The following is an 18,435-nucleotide window of genomic DNA, read 5'->3' as shown; positions in this document are numbered from 1 at the left end:
AGCCTTAGAATGACCATTGACTAAAAAAAAAAAGGGGGGGAGGGGGGTGCTAGTATCTGCTTTATCAGGACGTGCTTCCTTTATGCAATGAGGACTGAGCCAGGCAGAGTGAATGTTATCATTTATTTTAACCCTAGGGTAACTTATTACTGAGTGTCATCCTACTTGGCATACTCTTTTAATGCTGATTATGCCGATAGCTTGAGCAAATAAGCTGGAAGTTCCTACAGTTCGTTCTTCGGGAAAAGGTCATTCACCTCATGCTGTAAATGGACCCACTAAAGAGGTGTGTGTTTTTTCAGGGGCTGGAGTGAACCTCATCTGTTGGACTGGCCTTCACACATGACTCAGGAGCAGAATGAATCACCGCTGGTAGCATACCCAGAGTAGGAGGAGAGGCAACCTTGTCACTGTAGTAAGACGTGGATGGGTGCTCAGAGGAGACGGCTCCAGACGGCAGGGCTTGAAGAAGAAATGTAGCTTCTTCTCTGCTGGGAACTGCGTGTTTCTGGTGAGTTAGCAGAGATGAACGGACATTTCCTGGTGCAGTAGCTGTTGGGTTAATTTATAGCTATCTGTAAAGAAAAGCTTATTTCTTTATTTCAGTTAGAAAGCTCGAATCTTTGGAAATTTTAAGCAAAGGCTGCATAACTTATTTAAGGACAGCCTGAGTGGCAGGTGAGAAGCAGGCTGGGATAACTCCTGCATATAAACAGCCTGGAAAGCAATCAAAGGAAAATTTTTAATATAATTCAGATTTGCTCTTTAACTTTTGACTTTACAAAGGTTAAAAAATAGTACAGAGTGCCTTCTTGCTTTGGTATGCTCAATATTAAACATTTTTCTCCTGTTCTTTAATTGAACCCAGTCCTTGATGTACCTTTATAAACTAACCCATCCATTTGTATCTCTGTGGTGTGCCATTGTATATCCTCTATGAATCCCAAAGACAGGGCATCCCACTTTTATAACATATTTGGAACAACTAAGGTATTTTAACACAATCAGTTAAGATAAGATAACCAACACAGAGAGAGCCTGAATGACAAGAGGAGACTTTTACAAAGACTGGGACATTGTAAGTGCATTGCCCCATATTGTGTTGTGAGTAGAGTGTCCAGAGGAACATCATCATCTTAACAGAAGCTGTACTTGATGGTCTTTCCAGAAGACTTTTTTTCCCCATCTTTACTTATATCAATATAACAAGTATCTCAAGACTTCTCATTTTCAGAGTGAGGGCAACATCTGGCTTGGTAAGCAGCCTCAAGTATTCAACCCGATAAAAACCAACATACAAAGCACATGCTGTTTTCCCAGCACAGTGTGCTGTGCCCTGGCTGGAAGGAGTCCATATGCAGCTGGGGACATGCGTGTTCCTACATGGGACAGGCCCTTCGCCGGGTTATTCCGACCTTTAGAGTACTGATCCTTCAGCTCTGCCTTGTGCGTGTGATGGGTCTCAGATCTCCAAGGCCTTCCATCATGAGGAATGATTTTACCATGTAAGTGCTGCGATCAATATGTAGAGCAAAAAGCTGTCATTTGCCATTTTTCTGTATTTTCTTGAGATTTCACTGGATGCCACCAAAGTCCACAGATCGTGGTTTTGAACAGGAGGATTTGGGACAGCATTGGCGAGTGACTCTTTGTTCCTGAAGTACGCACAGCACATAAATTTTGCAGCTTTTGATGTGAAAATCCCATTTGCAAAAAAGAAAGAAATTAGAAAATTGTTCAGGTGTAAATATAAACTCAAAATAACACAGGTAAAATGTTTCCTTGAGAGGTGCTGGCCTCTTTGTTCTTTCTACTTCCTTCCATACAAGTGTAAAATGCACAAGCTTTTCTCATCTGAGCTTCCCGTGTTGTATCCAAGATGGGAAGCAACCTCAGAAGGGTGTTGGGTGTCTTCACAGGGCCGGGAGACCAAAGTCCACAGCTTAGAGTTGTCTAAGGCCCAGATCTAAGGGCTCATCCCCATCCAACAGCAGCCAGAGTGACGGCTGAGATGTGCAGGCAGGGGAGCAATGGAGAAGACATCACCCATGCTCTCTCAGCTTGTTTGGTGGAGCAGTGCTCACCCATGCCAGGATGTGGGCAGTGGGGCAGAGCAGCTGTGTGAGGGAAGCTGGAGGAGATGACTTTAAAAATCTCTCTTTCAGGCTGGAAGATCCAAACACCCCAGAGTATGTCCAGCCCAGTTGTGGGACTCACTATTTCCTTACTGGGGAAGCTGGTGATGCAGGCAGTGTTCTGGATCCTGCTCAGGCTCTCTGCTGGGGTAGATAACTGGCCCGAGAACTCTTTGTTTTGTAGCTTTGATGAATGAAACTTCCAAACTAGTTTGGTCAGTTTGATGTAGATGTAAAAGAACTTTAAAATAACAGGGGTTTCCCTTAAAGTCTTTTACCTAAATTTCCTGTTAACGCACGATAAATATCCATTCTGCTACTGTATTGTACCTGAGAAGATCCAGCCTCCCACGTCTGGAGGAGATTTGGTGGTCACTACTTCATAAAGTAGTACTTCTAGCAGCTTTCTAGCATCCCTGCTGTGCATGGCAGCTTTAGTGAGGACACCAGGAGGTGGCCAACAAGTTATGAAACACCTTAGGAGAAAATCAGCAACATGCATGTCAAATATTCCTGTTCAAGCAAATGATTAGACAGAAACCTTGCACAGCAAGATTTAACACATTCAAATGGCACTTCTTATTAGGGTGTAGCAGACTTGTAACTTGATTTCACTGGCACCAAGACTTTATTTCCTCCTTTCTGAGGAGTGATCCATGTGAATAAGCTAAAGCTTACCTGGATGGTAAGGTAATTGGCATACCTAATGGCAGGGAGCAGCTTTACCCATATCTTCTGAAATACAGAGTTTAAGTGGACCATGTATTTGAGAGTCCTGTCCTCAAAGAATTGCTAACAGGTGGGTTTCTGCCAGCAGGGAGCAAGCCTGCATGCCTGGTTGACTATAAAATGTGAACTTTGAATTGTGAAGACATTGAGAAGGGGGGGTGGGAGGGTGGGAATAGTAGCAATCACTAGGTCTGTAACCGAAAGGACAAATGCTTCCCTGAGGAGTCAGCTGCGGTGTTGTTGACACGCTTGGCACAGTGGAATGTACTCATGAGCAATTTCCAGGGAACAGCTTCAGACAGTGCCAGGCCACACTACAAAGGCAGGTAAGAGTTGAGAGTATCAGACAGTTGTAAAAGTCTAAGTCTTCATATAATAATTAATGGCTTGCGGGGCCAGCTGTCTGAGGGACGCGTGTGTCTTGTGATGTCATTCACCTGTGAGTGACAGTTCAGATGAGGCCAGAGAGCAATGGTGAGCAGTGGGCTGGGGACAGCCAACCTAACCATCTCAAACTGACTCACAGTAAACAGACGGGAACCCTCTGCTCAGGTCAGGTCACACTCCAAAGGAGGCTGAAGAACTGAGTTGGACAAGCAGCCATAAAAGCTGGATTGATGCCACTGACAAATGAGGGACTAAAGGTCAAGGAAGAGCTTTCTTCTCTGAGGAATGGGAGATACCTTTGCCTCCATGACAAGCTGGCTTTTCCTCCTCTTGGAGCTGAGCCCTTCACCTCCTCATCTCCATACCCTTATTCTGCCATCCATGGATTGGCAGCAGGTAGTCACTGTCCACAAAGTATGTATTCTCTAAGGATTGTGACAGGGGAGCACGGTTGGGGAGGGGCTGGCTCTCAGCAGCCGAGTTCGCATCTACATGGGGTCACCTAGGCAAGGGGTCCAACCCCAGGCAGCAGACCCTGTGCCAGAGCCACTCTGCTATCACGTCAATGGCTCCCGGAATCACTGTCTGTCTGCACCCTGTCCTGGCAGCTCAGACTCATGTCTGCAGAAGAAAACAGTGCCACAGCTGCAGGGGTACATCAGATCCCCTCTCTGAACACAGAGCTGGAGCAGGGAGGGGAATCAGCATGAGCACAGAGTAATTTAAAAGATAATCACTCTGCTTTTGTCTCCTTTCATCTACTGTAGATACCGGAGGAGAAACATGCTGGCCTGCTGTCTCTAGTCCCTCTGTGTAATAACTCGTTTAACTTTCAGGGCTCCCACTGATAAAACCAGTGCCACTGTACAATGGGAGCTAGCAGAGGATGCTGCGAGGTTATCCCTCAGCTCTTGTCTCTCTCTCTTTCCCAGTCATCTGCGTGCTGAAGAAACACCAGTGAAGGTGTGATCGACCGCAGCTGCACATACAAATATGAAGTTCTTCTGGATAATCCCATTTTTCCTGCTGCAAGGTAGAGTCTTGGCTTGGAGGATAATGGTGTGGGTGAAATAGGTCACACGTGCTGAGGCTGTGTCTCTTCCCAGGCTCTCACCCACATCAGGCTCAGCAGGGGTTACAACAAGAAGACATGGTCTGCAGGGTGGGGTCATGGTAGCTGGATGTACATGTGCAAGAGTTTCCAGCATTGTTGTGTGACCTTACGAACGCCTCACTGGCTGAGGGCAAACATGTACAGATAGTATTATGGCAAAGGCATGCATTAAAGACCTTAACTTTCTAGAAATATGGTTTCTTCCTCTACATGGACCCATTTTCCTCAGTATACACCAGCAGCAGCCTGGCTCAGCCGTGTGGAAAGTTGCTCCTTAAGCCTGTGCGTACAGCACTGTTGCCTTCTCTTTGACACCAAGGAAGACACCTGACTTACAGAGATTTGATTTTTTTAAACCCAATATCAATGTCTGTTGGGACTATCTGCACCTCCACTGTGCAGAGGGATGTTTCAGCTGACACTGAAGCTTAAAAGGTTAGACAGCCAAACTGGAAAGACCTGAGCCCCAAACCCTTCCCCTTGTGGTTCCCCAGGAATGGAGACATTGGAGACAGTTCTTAGTTCATCCAGCTGGAGCAGGACATCAGGGTGTCTGTCCCCAGAGGGAAAGCAGAAAGCAGCAATGAGGCTCACCAAAGGGTCTGAGCTTCCTCTGCCTCTAGGAGCAACCCAGGAGAGCAGCCTCCCACCTCCCAGAATCAGCAGGAGGGGGCTAAGCATGGGCCAGGCTGCGTGGCGCTGTAGGCTGGCATCGGCCAGCACACCAAGGGGCCCAGCAGAGCTCAAGTCTAGGAGAGGAGCCTACCATCACTTCTTCTCCAGGGAACAGCTACAGATACAGCTTCAAACAGAGCTCAGCATTGGTCGCAAGGGCAAGTCTAGCTGGGCTTCCCAGGACCCACCCAAAAGGATGTGCTTGAGCTATGTTTGCTCCGAAGTGTGGGTTAGGGAAAGCTCAAGCTAGGAGCCCAGCAGCCCTGGCAGAGAGAAGCTGGCCTGGAGACAGTTTGCCTCTTGAATGCCTTTTGCCCTACGCTGATTTCCCAGTTCCAGAATTGGGTGTCATTCCCATCTGCCCTATATACTCTGTGTGTGTATATGTCCTGTGCTTATGGGGTGGCCACACTCACGTGCTGGTTTCTTTGCAAACACTGAAGCTTTTCTGATGAAAAATGCTAAAGTCAAGTTGTGTTTACAAGCCAGCCCAATGAATGGGGATTTATTGCTGGAGGACTGTAATCCAGAGTCAGATTTCTAGAACTGGTCTTGGCAAGGTGATTCTTTGATGAATCATGGCACACAAAGCTGCCTTTCCGTGGTGGGGGCCAACAGAGTGCAGACAAGTCTTTGTGGCAGCTTGGGCTACACAAGCTGGGACTGCTTGAATTCGCTGCTCTCTCCAGGGGGCAGTAGCCAGGGCTACCTGGTGGCAAACAGGAAAGGAGTCGCTCTCGATAAAGTGAGAGGCCTCAAGGCCCAATGGCAAGATGTTGCAGACAGGAGCATGTGCAAGGAGAAAGCAGGTATGTGCCACACACACGCTGCTGGGGAATGTAGAAAGGCACAGTCAGCATTCTGGGGTCTTTCCAACCCTGGGTGCCCCACCATAATGGGATCTGCAGTGTGAGCCAGAAACGCTCTCCATTTCTCAGTGCATGAGATAAGGCTGTGCCCTCACGGCTGCATTCGGCCTGCTTGGAGAGACATGCTGGGCAACCCTGGGAGCCAAGGGGAAGTCCATTTCTAGCCTGAAGTATTGCAGTGAGCAACTGTTGCATTTTTCTGCTCTTTTCTTCCACAGCTGAGGCAGAGCAAGACAGGTACTTCCCTGCAGCCCTTGCCGGCACACACATGTATGACCACACAGCAGGCAATGCGACCCTTATGCTGGGTATAGATCCAGAAGAGCTGGAGGAGCTGCTCTGGTTTTTCCGCAGAGAAGACTGTAAGTCCCATTGACGTTCCTGGGTTGGAAGTTAAAAGAGATAAACAGTCCTTGGCTGTCAACCCTCCTGCCTAATGGACATGCCCTAGGGAATTACCCAAGGAAGTGACTTACCCCAGATACATAAACCCTCAGTCTCACCTCCAGAAGAAGCAGGCCATGGGTGCAGACAGGCATGAGGCTTTGCGGAGATAGTGTCTTCTCCCAAAGAGGGAATCGGCCTCTTTGCAGGCGTAGCCTGCCAAGAGAGCAAAGGTCTGGGATGACCAGTGGTGGAGAGAGCAGATTGAAAGAAACAGGTCAGCGCCCCGAGGATCAAGTTCAAAGTTGCAGAAATGAAGGACAGAACATCCACTGCCATCTGTGCTGCACACCCCAGATGGTGTTCAAAGGCAAAACCTACTTGCCTGAGTGTGGCAGTGGCGAGAAAGGCTACAGAGCAGAGGGGCCCTTCTGGCAGTGATCATGGTGGGATGCTGCAGCTCTCAGCCTTGCTCCCACCCTCGGGCACAGCTGCTTACAGCTCACAGAAAAGGTTGAAAAGCCATGTGTGGCAGATGTGGTCAGCATGAGAGATACAGAGCCTGAGGTGGGGGGGCTGTGAGCAGCAGAAAGCAGTTGTGTAAGTCTCCTGCCCAGGGAGGGAGAGTTGCCTGAGGTTATCCCAAAAAATGTGACGTGGGTGCTCTGCTCTGGGTGGTGAGATGGACACCAGCACTTCTGCCCTCATCCTGCAGCCAAGCCACGGCACTCTGACCTTGGTTATCCTCAGACCATGTGTGGCTGGGCTCTGTGGGTCACACTGCCCTGTGCATGCTAATGCTGTCTCTCTGTGCTTTCCCCCAGCGTCAACGTGGAATTACTCCGTTCTTGCGCTTTCCTTCACGGCCATGATTTTGGGTCTTCTTCTTCTGGCCATTAACATTGTGCGAAACAGGTGAGACAGGAAAATTTGGGGGTCTTTTGGTGTCTGGTGGTGTGCTGAGACCCCCCCAGGCAGATAGACATGGGTTTGGCAGGGCGAGGCAGCATGCTGAGATGCACGGCAGGACAAATCTGAGTGATGGGGAGAAGAGCAAAGACAAACTCCCTTTGAACCGTGCTTCACTTTAAATCCGTGCCTGACTCCCTGCTCTCCTTGTGTGTCACTTGGAACAAGTCACTTCACTTCTCCGGGCCCTGGATCCTGTAAAGCATCTGCAACAGCTCTGCCCAGCCCAACAGGGCAGCTGGGAGGGAAGTGATGTTACACGTGTGGCGTGAGGTGCTCTCCCATAAGTCCAGGGGCACACAGGGGCTCTGGAGCAGGTCTCCCCAGCCTTTCCCCGCCTGTGTTACCACAATGTTCCCCTGGGCTCTACTGCTGCACAACAACCCTGCAGCTGAGAAGCAACTCGCTGTTTTCTACAGGAAGAAAACTTATAGCTGGATCAGAGCTTTCACCTTAAATTAGAGAAAAAGAGCTAACGTTACAAGTCTGCCACACTCTCATTTTAATGATGGCTTGCTGGGTGTTACTGCCTCGCTTTGGGTGATGTGCTGCGCTGCGTGTTCGCCAAGTGTAAAACCCTGCGGCTGTATGTACTCGAACGCTTCAGACCACTTACATGACACAGTGCAGCTGGTGAGGTTTGCCCGTAAGCAGCTAATGTGTTCTCAGGGCCAAGGTGTGAAGAGATGGATGTAACCATCACCAGGAGTAGATACGTGCGCCCAGATGCGGGCTGGGCTCGCTGCTTCACTCCGCATTTCCTTTTTATGCCTTCCCTGCAGGAAAAGGAAGATCCGCATGTATAGAGAAGTAGAAACCATGCAGCAGGCTGAGCTGGAAGCCAAGCAAGCCCTGATGCCTGTGCAGGAATACAGCCCGGCCAAACCAGGAGAGCAGGAGCTTGTGCCCCAGGATCAGAGACCAGGAGAAGTGGTGGTCCAGTGGAAGGACGGAACTGTCACGTCTCTGTACACAGAGAGGTCTGAGGATGCCATGTAACAGCAGCTGAAGTCAAAACATTTAGGCCTTAAGGAATATATCAGAATGTCTTGATTCATAGTGATGGACATTTAAAATTGCAGTTTAACCTGGGGAAACAGAAGAGAGAAGGGAGAGAAAGCAGTAGAACTGCACCAGCAGAGGTGGCTCTGGACTAGACGCAAGCCTGTGCCTCCTCTGTTTCAGCTCCCGGCTGGCTGGTCTTTACCCGCTGCACTTGGCTGCCTCCAGGCTTCTCTCCCCCACCAGCTTTGCCCCCTCCCTCAGATGCTGCCTGCCCCCCCTGCCGCAAACGGGTGGGAGCCAAGCCAGGGTGGGAGGTGGGAGGCGGGAGGCTTCTCCTGCGGTCAGCCAGGGAACGTGCTGTCATGTCCTGTCAGGAAAACAGCTGCACTGAAGCGGAGGCACTTTTATTCTTGTCAGAAATCATCTTTATTAAAATATTTTCCAAAGTGGTTGATCAAAATCCCATATTGAATCTCTCTCGCCATCAGTAAGGTCATATATATATATATATATATATATATGTACAAATATACACATGGATATTTTACTCTGCAGAGTAACTGCAACTCCAGGGAGAAGCTGAACTTTTAACCTGATACAGCAAATGAAACTGAACGCACAGCCCTTGGCCCAGGCTTGGGCACGGGTAGAGCCTGGTCTCCTGTAGGATTCACTTCATGCTCTTCACCAGGCACATGTAGAAGCCATGAAATAGTTTAAGACATTTTTGGAAATACGTCAGTCTTTTAAACAAAGGCTTTTCAGAGTGTGTCCCCGTCAGTGAAGCATCTTCCTGCAAAGCCTTCAAAAAGAAACACTATAGTGTAAAAAGTTGATTAAAAAACCAGCTATTTTGGTATGACTTATTTCAATGCGTGGGAATCACTTTCAGGACACCTGAGGCCTTTAGTCAGCTGAAACAGTATCTGCACCTTTCTCCTTTGGATTAAAAAAAAAAAAAAAAATTCCTCCTACTTATTGCTCGGACAGGGGAGCTGTGAGACAAACGAGATGGGTGCCTCCATGCTTGATTAACAATTAACTCCCCCTTCCCAGCCACCCATCGTTGTGTGCCAGGCGCCAAAGCCGGCTGGGGGGCCCTGGGAACAGCCCTCACCCTCCAGGTGGTGCCCACGATTCCGGCTGCTCTGGGAGCTGCCCGGATAAGCATGGAAAGCCGGGCTGGCCCCTGCTTCAGCAGCACCGAAGCAGGGCTTGGCCATGGGGGATGAGAGCCAGGGTGGGAGCAGGCAGAATGATGCCACAGCCGATCTCGGACTCTCAGCACCCTGTCTGCTCACCAAATTGCCATCACGTGCTTCGCCCTGGCACGGAGACCGGGGCCACCGTCTGCCAGCAGCTGCTGCAATGCCCGTGAGTCTGTCATGGATGGTCTCATCCCTTGCGGAGCCAGGGGACGGGGAGTCGCTCACTGCCCCTTCTACAGCCCGCAGGGATGCGTCCTAAAATATCTTGAAGCCTTTCAGCAAGGTGAGCGTGGGAGCTTTCCTCTTGCTCTGAGCCCGCGAAGACTTGACGGTGACCAGCTTGGCCTGGGCCACCGAGGGGATCTCCTTGTAGTTGACGGTGGAGAGGGTGTTGAAGGTGCAGCTGGCCAAGCCATGGCGGGTGGGCAGGGCGACCGGCATGGCCACCGGCGGGCAGGGACGTTCCTCCGTGATGAAGAGCGGCCGGACAGGCAGGCTCCGCTCTGCCTGGCGCCGCACCTCCCGCACAGCTTCATGGAAGACGTGCTGCACCCCTGCAAAGTCCTGGCATGCCGACACTTCATAGAAGAGACACCCAAACCTGCTCGCCAGCGACATCCCTTCGGCTGCAGGCACCTGCCTGGTGAGAGTGGAGGGGATGGGTGCAGCATCCCTCAGGGTGCTGCACCCACCCGAAAAGGGGAGCAAGGGGTGCAAGCGGGGAGCAATAGACCCCACACCCCGTGCCTGCTTCCTGGCGAGGACGAGGGCAGCACCCGCTTGTCCCCCGTCCTGGGACAAGCAGGGGACACGGTTCCAAAAGGGTTTTGCCTTTCCCGAAATCCCAAAGTAACGGGTTGCACAGGTCCCTGGGGAATCATGCAACTTCCTGTGCTGGGAAGGCTTAGTAGGGATGTGCCAGGGATGCAGGGGGCTGGATGCAATGGCATCGCACTGAGAAGCAGAGAGGAGATGGGGCAGGTCCTCACTGTGGGGAGGGGGAAGCCTCCTGCCAGAATCCGTGCTGGGAGCTTGGGGAGGTTCGGCAATACATGGGGGGGTCCAGCAACGTACGTGACTCAAGGACCCGTGGGACCAACATTCAGCACAGACCCAGAGCAGCACAAAAGGCCAGAAAAACACACCGGGGACAACCAGTCCTGGCAGCGGGAATGGAGTGAGAACGGGCTCCAGGGAATGGGCACATCCAGAAGGGACCAAGGAGCTGGAGCAGGCTCAAGCCGTGCCCAGGGACAGTGACGCTGCCTTACCACACAGCCAAAAAAACATCCCACTGAAAATACTAATGGGCTCAAAATAAACACATCATCCCCCAGGCAGGAGAGCAGGAACCTTGGAGATGTGGGAGGACATGGCAAATACTGACAGGAGTGGAAATAACCACCAAAAAAATGCATATTTGGGTTTTGCATCCCAGCCAGAGGGATGGAGGAGATCTGTGAGCTCTCCCCTCCCAGGAAAAGACAGCCTTGCCCTACGCCCGATACCTGTACTGCTCCATGTCCAGCTTGTTGCCCAGCAGGAGGACGGGGCAGCGGCGCTGGCAGCCCCTCGCGTGCAGGGCGAGGACCTCCAGGTAGCTCTGGCAGCCATCAAAGCTCTTCCTATCATTGATGCTGTAGACAACGAGGAAGGCGCTGGCCCAGCACAGGTAGCGCTCGCAGTTCCCGGGGCCATCCTGGGGGTGAGAGGAGCAGCTGAGCTGTGGTCCAGTCGTGGTCCAGCCTCGGTCCAGCCGGGCGTGTGGCACCAGAGGTGCCCTGGTGCCTCACCTGGTCAGCGGTGTCCATCACCTTCAGCAGCACAGGCTGCTGGTCTACCAGCTCCTCCGAGGTGTACGTGTCCTCTGCAAGGAGAAGGGCAGTTGTGAGGATGGGCTGGGGTGTCCCATCTTCTCCAAAGCCGAGAAAAACCCTGGATGCTTGGGACACCGGGGAGCAACCTCAGCCCTTGTTGAGGCGCACCCTCCACTGATGCCTCCCACCTCGCTCCTTCCTGAGACAATGTTATTTTGCAGGGGCTGGTGATGATGCTGCTGGGCAGGCTCGGCTGGGAGCAGTTATTTCCCCCTACATGCTGCAAGCGTGGGCTCCCATGGGAGAAGGAGGGAGGGGAAGGAGCCCAGCATGGCCATCACTGCGCCTGGGGCTCGGTCCTTATCTAAATGCCACGACCTGGGGAGATAAAGCAAGCTGGAGGCTTGACACTGTTTCCCAATAAATCAGGCAAAAGGAGTACCCCTTTCTTTTGGAAGGAGGGCAAGCAGGGAGAGCTGCTAAGCCGTTTCCCCGGCAGAAAGATGCCTTCTCCCGGCTGGGTCCTAATGGATGTGTTTCGGAAAGGTTTTGACGTGGGAAGATGAAACCACATTCCCAAAAAAGATCTGAGGAGGAAAGGATTTATCCTTCTTTCCTGTGAGTCGCTGAGTTATTAGGGGCTGGAGTTGGTTCCTGGACAAAGTCCGTATCTCCCTAATGTCCCCAATAAATCATTTACGGTTCTTCCCTGCGCCCTGGAGCCAGGCCTAGGAAAATAGTTATTAATTACTCAAAACGAGTGGAAAAAAAATGCCCAGAACCACTGCTGCAAAGCACAGCCCCCGGGGCCACCCGCTCTGCAGCCCCCACTTGCTCCCTCAGCCCTTCCCCTGCCCAGCACCCCCAGGAGCGAGCAGGAGGCATGAGATGCTCCCCAAGGACCCCCAGTAATTCGGCTTTCAGTTTCTCTGGGCTGATGCGAGGAGCCAACATTCTCCCATGGGACATGCCCGCAGAGAGAGCGCTGCTTTCACCTCTGTTTTTACAGGCATGTTTGGGTCAAATCCAGCCCTTCCGTTGTTTTTCATGTAATTTGGGGTGTTGGGGTTTGGTTTTTTTTTCCCTTAAATGCCATATTCGTGGGAAATGCAGGGGATGGGAAGGATGCTCCGTGGGAGCTCATGGGGGACGACCGAGGGGAAACACTCGCAGGGAAAGCGTCTTACCCAAGTTTGGATCATATTCGCTTATGAACCTCTTGGTTAGAAACTTCACGGTCAGGGCTGCAGGAGGTGAAAGAGGTGGGTGAGGCGGGTGTCCCCCCCACGGCACCGGCACCCCCCTGATGCCCGGCCATCCCCGTGGCGGTGGGGCACCCATCTCACCTGACTTGCCAGCCCCTCGGCACCCCAGGATGGCCACGTTGCACTCGGCGAGGGGGCTCTGAGGTGGCCGCTCGCCACCGGCTCGGGGTTTGCCGAACATTGAGGACATCCTCTGTCCTGCAGGAGAGAGAGCAGGGGGGACGTGGGGCACCCGGTGCCGTACTGGATGGGGACCTTCTCGCTGCCTGGCTCCTGGGGTGCCCCAGCCTAGGGGAAAGGGGGGCTCAGCGGCACCGGGGAAGGTGATCCACTCTCCTCCATCCGCATCCTGGAGCCAGGGCGGCCGGCATCACTATCCCGTGCTGACAGCCAGCACTCCACCCAAGCAAAGACAGTGACAGCCCCCCCCCCAGCCTTCTGCCCACCCTTCTCACCCCAGAAAGAGAAAAGAAATGCAACCTCCCACCTTAAAACCTGCTGCTGGAGGAGACGAGAGGCTCGCCGGGGTGTGCGGGCGCCGAGGCCGGGGCCAGGGCTGGGGGAGCAGCAGCCCCTGCGCCGCTGGGGCTGCTGATGAATGAGGCAGGCGGAGGCGAGCACGGCTCCTGCCGCTCAGGCCCCAGCCAAACTCCTTGTAAGGAAAGCTGCCGCGCCGGCGCCGGGCTGGACACGCTGCTTCGGCCACCCCGAGGATGGTCTCCCCGGCAGGGCACGCACTGCCCCCCCCCGCCAGCTCCCGGGGCTTTGGGCAGGGACCCCCAGCCCAAAACCCACCATGCTTCCCGCTCAGCGGCCACCTCGCCGTGTCCCTGGCACATCGCCGAGCCCCCAGCACCTCGCCGTGTCCTCACAGCAAGCAAAAGCCTGGTCCCGCTCCCCTGGCTGAGGCCGGTGCACTCATTACACCTCCTGCAGGCAGGAGCGGCACTCGGGAGCGATGCTGCCTGTGCAGCCACCCTGCCCGCCGCTTGCCCGGCTCCTTCGACTGCGTTTAAGCACAGACATCTGCTGCTGCTGGCAGAGGCTTTGCAGGGGGACAAACCCGCCCCTTTTTCCACCCAAAAGACACGATCCTGAGGGGAAAAGGGGAGCACAGGGAGTACTCACCGCTGCCCGCACCAAGCCATCAGCCGGCACCCAGCAGGCTCCGAGCCCCAGTAGGTGGCGGAGGCTGAAGTCAGCGTTGTCATGGCAATCGCAGCCATTTGGGACGGGGCTCAGCACCCGGGACCACAGGATACGGCCCCTAGGCTGGCCCCGAGGGATTTCTATGGGGGGCCATACCCGGGGCTGGGGGGGTGAAGGCTGCTCCGTGGCCATGCAGGGCTGCTGTGCCGTTGGGATTATTGCCCGTTAATGCAGGCAGGATATTTTTAAACCCTCCCAAAATAGTCTGGGAGTGTGGAAGTCCCTGCAAGCCCCAGGGATGGGGAGGATGGGGAGGGTGGGGAGGATGGGGATCACGCCCCTGTGAGAAGCAGAGCCCTTGAGGGAACCCCAGACCCCCTTTGGACACAGGTCAAGGATGCTTAAAAGCAATCGGAGCTAAATGTGGTATTTTAAGCTGGGTACACATAAGTATCCGTGACAGTTACACAAGTGCAAAGCTCTCACATTCTCCCCTAAACTGAGATTTTGGGGAGGGGAACCTGCTGGGGCCATGATCCTGGGACAATGGCTTTGCTGTCACATGGTGCCCCAGCAGTTCCTGGCTGCTGGGATGAGGGGCTAAGGAGGGAGGAAAAAAATATGCCTTCAGCAGGGTGGGCTGCTTGGGTTAAATTATGCATCAGAAATAAACACCAGCTGCAGGTGGTGATGGGGAGACTCAGGGAGCAGCGGCCTGGGTGAGTGTTGTTGCTGGCCCTCCTTGGCACCCCGTGGCAGAGGTGTAATGGGATTTCTAGCCAGAAGAAGCTGTGAATAGTACACAAACAAGCGATGTGCCACTAATAACACTTTTCTTCACCGTCAACCTCTACATGAGTCACAGGGGGATTGTCTCTGCCCAGAGCTGGGTGTTAACGGGGAGCGGGGCGAGCCTTGTGGCTGGAGGGGACTTTTTTGGCGAGAAGAGGTTGCTGCAGTTCATTTTCCTCACCATGGGATCCCCAGACGAAGCACAGGCTGGTTTATGGCTCCTTGCATGCAGGATGGATGTTGCGCGGGTTGCTCGATGCCTCCTCCCTGGGGAGGGTCGCAAAGGGAACGGCCCCATAAAGGTCTCTCCCTGCCCATGGCCATTTTCAGGGGACAGAAAAGCCCCTTTCCCACGGCCGAGATTTGGACAGCACCGAGATTTGCTGGCATTGGTTACCTCCCTGTGGCTGTAAACCCCACTTTTTAAAGGAAAAAAAATAATAGCGCGGCAACATGCTCTTCCCAGCCATGCAAACGTGTTGTCCTCCCCGGGGTAGGGACCGTCCCTTTAGGGCATCAACAAGGAGGATGCCCGAGAGTGGGGTGAGCAAAACCCATCTCCCCCTGCACAGCACAGCATCTTCCATGGAAGAGCTGTGACAGAGCTGGGTATCTCCGCCGTGGCCCACGCTGGCTGGTGACGCTGGAGCCCTGCCTGTGTTTTGGGTGGGCAGCTGAGCTCGGCAGATGCCTTTGAAAGGCCCTGGTCACGAGCTCAGCTATCTTTAGCTGAAGGTATTTATATTACAAGGCAGTGGCGTGGCGGCCGCCGGGCAGCGCAGCAAAGGCATCAAAGGGTGGTGGAGGCAGGAGGGGGCTGCGCCAGGACACGGCACAGAGGAGCATCGGGTGCTGCCCCACACCCCCCCGAGAGCCACTGAGACCCCGGGTGAGGATGACCCCGGAGGAGGAAGGCTCCCAGACAGGGCCCCTGGAGCGGGTGCGTATCCGGGTGGAGGAGCAGTCGTTTTGGGTGGAGAAGACCTTGCTGGTGGAGAGCAGCGAGTACTTCCGTGCCCTCTTCCGCTCAGGCATGAGGGAGAGCACGCAGGAGGAGATCGGGCTGGGGGAGCTGAGCGCGGCCGGGTTCCTCGCCATGCTGAGGGTGCTGGCGGGTGAGAGGCCCATCCTCAGCAGCGAAGAGACCTTCCAGGCGGTTGAGTGTGCCGCCTTCCTGCAGGTGAAGCCCTTGGCCAAGTACTTGATCCACTCCATCAACTCTGACAACTGCATCCTGCTATATCAAGCCGCTGCCATATTCGGTCTCCTGGACCTTTTCCACTGCGCTGCGCTCTACATTAGGGACAGCTACACCGAGCTGGAGGACTACCTGGACTGCCTCTCCACTGACCTGCTGGCCTATGTGGAAGCCCTCCTACCCAGCACCTTTGTGGCAGTGGGAGCCCACACCCCAACCTTCGAGTTCTTGGAGGACCTCTCCAGGACCATCTGCTACCTGGATGAGGAGACCAACACATGGAGGACCCTCTCCTGCCTGCCGCTGAGTGCCAGCACATTCCTAGCCGGCATGGCAACCATGGATAACAAGATCTACATTGTGGGCGGCGTCTATGGGGCCAGCAAGCAGGTGGTGGAGAGCAGCTTCTGCTACGATGCTGACGCCAACACCTGGAGCGAGTTCCCCAGCCCTCATCAGCTGCGCTACGACGTCAGACTGGTGGGCCACGAGGGCTACCTCTACGCCATCGGTGGGGAGTATGAGAAGATCTCACTGAAGTCTGTGGAGAGGTACGATGTGGCGTCCAGCACCTGGACGTTTGTCTCAGACCTGCCGCAGCCGAGCACGGCGGCACCCTGCGCCCAAGCCATGGGGCAGATCTTTGTTTGCTTGTGGAAGCCACTGGACACCACCGTCATCTATGAGTATGAAACCCAGCAAGACGCGTGGCTTCCCGTCACCGAACTCAAGCGGCACCAGAGCTATGGGCACTGCATGGTGGCCCACCGTGACAACCTCTACGTCATGCGCAACGGCCCCTCGGATGACTTCTTGCGTTGTGTCATCGACTGCTTCAACTTGACATCGCGGCAATGGACCGCCCTGCCCGGGCAGTTCCTGAACAGCAAAGGAGCCCTCTTCACCGCTGTCATCAGGGGTGACACCGTCTACACTGTCAACAAGATGCTCACCCTCCTCTACTCTGTGGAAGAGGAGACCTGGAGGCTCAAGAAGGAGCGGGCAGGTTTCCCACGCAGCGGCTCCCTGCAGACCTTCCTCTTGCGGCTGCCGAGGCGTGACCACGATGTCGCAACGTAGGTGGCCCCTGTCCCGTGTTGGGATGCTCTCCTTGCATGTGGCCTCAGCTCTGCACCCGCCAGTCCCCCGGGCTCCTCTCCTCCTCCGCAGAGCCTTGCCCAGTTCCAGGAATGTGTGACGTTGGACCTTGGAGGTGACACTAGACCTTGCCAGACGGAAAGGGGCTGCAGGCAGCTGCTGCCTGCCTCTGCCTGCGCTGCACAGGCTGTGCGCAAAGTCCTACCAGACGTGGGCTCACGAGCCAACTGCACACAGGGCTTCGTGGCTTCCTCAGGGGACAGGTACCAAAGAAACGCAAACACAGGTTATATTTATTTTGACCACACTCTGAAGGTGTGCAGCATCCCACCTCCTCTCTGCTCTGATGGGAAATCATTCATTATATCCTGGAATTAAAAGGAAAGCTATAAAAAACCCTGTGGTTTTCATTACTCTTGGGTTTGTTTTTTTTATTTTCCCCCACTTCTGAAGGAAAATACCTCCTAACGGGGATCCACGTCAAGGCTTGCTCCTACCCGCTGAATGCTTTTTCAGCTGCGGCTCCATTTCAGAGCTGTACGTGGGAGCGCAGTTCCCACACAGCCCTGTGCTCCCCGGGGAGATCTTCATGGCTGCTGCTGGCCACAGCAGGGTCCTGGGAGGAGGGAAGGTGGGGGGGTGAAGGAAAGCATCTCCTGGGCACCGGTTGCTTAATGCGCTGAGGGGTTTCTGGGACCTGGGAACCATCTGTCACCCCCCAAATGCATTAGCTAGATATTGTCTCCTCCAGGCTTGTCTGCCAAGCCCCAGCAGAGACCCAACAGGGTGGCAAGTGCTGGCACTCATCAGAGGCTCTTGGCTCATCTGAGCCAAGACAGGGTCTTTTTAGGACATGGCAAACCTCGGAAAACAGAGGGTGCAAAAAGGGAAGGAAGGGAGAAAGCGCCACCATTGCATGGCAATGTCAGGCTTGCAGAGTTCTTCTCCATTAGCAGAGCTGCATTACGAGACGAGCTGTTCTCATGAGATACCACCACCCGGTATCGAAGGTTGATAGCCCTCAACACCAGCTCTGGGGATGGTTGGACAATGCAGAGCTCCCCTTCGCGACTGCGCTGCTGGGAGACCTGTGGGGACCAGGACAGCAGTAAACCCAGACTATGGCTCAGCCGGTTCCTGCCCATGGTGCAGGCTTCAGGCTGCCTGTGCCATCCTGGCCGAGGCAGAGCGGAAGGGAATACCAGCTGGGATGCCTCAAATACTTCCGCTGCTGACCCTTGCCAAGTTCTCAGCATTTTCAAAACAGTTACCACATTTGAGAAAAAAACCCCCACACAACACAACCACAAACAAAAACAAACAAGAAAACCCCAGCTCGCATCCGTACCCAGTTTAAAACCCTCTTGATGAGCCTTGTCCCCACGTGCCCTCTGCCACCAGCCCAGGCCACCACCCCACTGTCACCCCCAGGATGGGGACCGCAGCTGGTGGAGGTGCTGGTCTGATGGTGGCCTGGGGGAGGCAGGGGACGCTGGAGCGGCATTACTATCCTCAGGCGGACCGTTAGCAGAAAGCCCATCAAGTCAAATCTTTGTTCCCTTCCTAGACGAAGCCAATTAACATTTCACGCCGTCTTCTCCTAACTGAAAGCAGCACATAGAAGCACACTGCTTTAAAACC

At 53.9% G+C, this 18,435-nt stretch overlaps 3 protein-coding genes across 6 annotated transcripts; 2 read left to right on the top strand and 1 right to left on the bottom strand.

Annotated features, from left to right (window-relative positions):
- Window positions 1-311: 311 nt before the first annotated feature.
- SLC51B (solute carrier family 51 subunit beta) lies at window positions 312-9,274 on the top strand. 3 transcript variants are annotated; one of them, XM_049811583.1, is made up of 5 exons: window positions 312-511; window positions 4,184-4,284; window positions 6,128-6,271; window positions 7,118-7,208; window positions 8,045-9,274. In XM_049811583.1, the coding sequence occupies exons 2-5, from the start codon at window positions 4,245-4,247 to the stop codon at window positions 8,259-8,261; spliced, it is 492 nt and encodes a 163-aa protein (XP_049667540.1). In that variant the 5' UTR covers window positions 312-511; window positions 4,184-4,244; the 3' UTR covers window positions 8,262-9,274. The 3 variants fall into 3 exon arrangements, with proteins under 3 accessions (XP_049667540.1, XP_049667541.1, XP_049667538.1); XM_049811584.1 differs by lacking the exon at window positions 312-511 and having other exon boundaries at window positions 3,654-4,284; XM_049811581.1 differs by lacking the exons at window positions 312-511; window positions 4,184-4,284 and adding an exon at window positions 5,081-5,849.
- A 200-nt stretch (window positions 9,275-9,474) lies between these two features.
- On the bottom strand, window positions 9,475-13,105 carry RASL12 (RAS like family 12). Of its 2 annotated transcripts, none has more exons than XM_049812453.1 (6): window positions 13,045-13,105; window positions 12,639-12,755; window positions 12,480-12,536; window positions 11,269-11,342; window positions 10,984-11,174; window positions 9,475-10,157 (listed from the first exon to the last, which is right to left on the bottom strand). In XM_049812453.1, the coding sequence occupies exons 2-6, from the start codon at window positions 12,745-12,747 to the stop codon at window positions 9,731-9,733; spliced, it is 858 nt and encodes a 285-aa protein (XP_049668410.1). In that variant the 5' UTR covers window positions 12,748-12,755; window positions 13,045-13,105; the 3' UTR covers window positions 9,475-9,730. The 2 variants fall into 2 exon arrangements, with proteins under 2 accessions (XP_049668410.1, XP_049668411.1); XM_049812454.1 differs by having other exon boundaries at window positions 9,475-10,115.
- A 2,102-nt stretch (window positions 13,106-15,207) lies between these two features.
- KBTBD13 (kelch repeat and BTB domain containing 13) lies at window positions 15,208-17,139 on the top strand. Its single transcript, XM_049812583.1, has one exon. The coding sequence runs from the start codon at window positions 15,394-15,396 to the stop codon at window positions 16,774-16,776; it is 1,383 nt and encodes a 460-aa protein (XP_049668540.1). The 5' UTR covers window positions 15,208-15,393; the 3' UTR covers window positions 16,777-17,139.
- Window positions 17,140-18,435: the final 1,296 nt, after the last annotated feature.

Source organism: Accipiter gentilis, chromosome 10, assembly GCF_929443795.1.
Source record: "Accipiter gentilis chromosome 10, bAccGen1.1, whole genome shotgun sequence".
Taxonomy (NCBI): domain Eukaryota; kingdom Metazoa; phylum Chordata; class Aves; order Accipitriformes; family Accipitridae; genus Astur; species Astur gentilis.
Note: the sequence above shows the minus strand (reverse complement) of the source record. Positions and strands in the feature narration are given on the sequence as shown.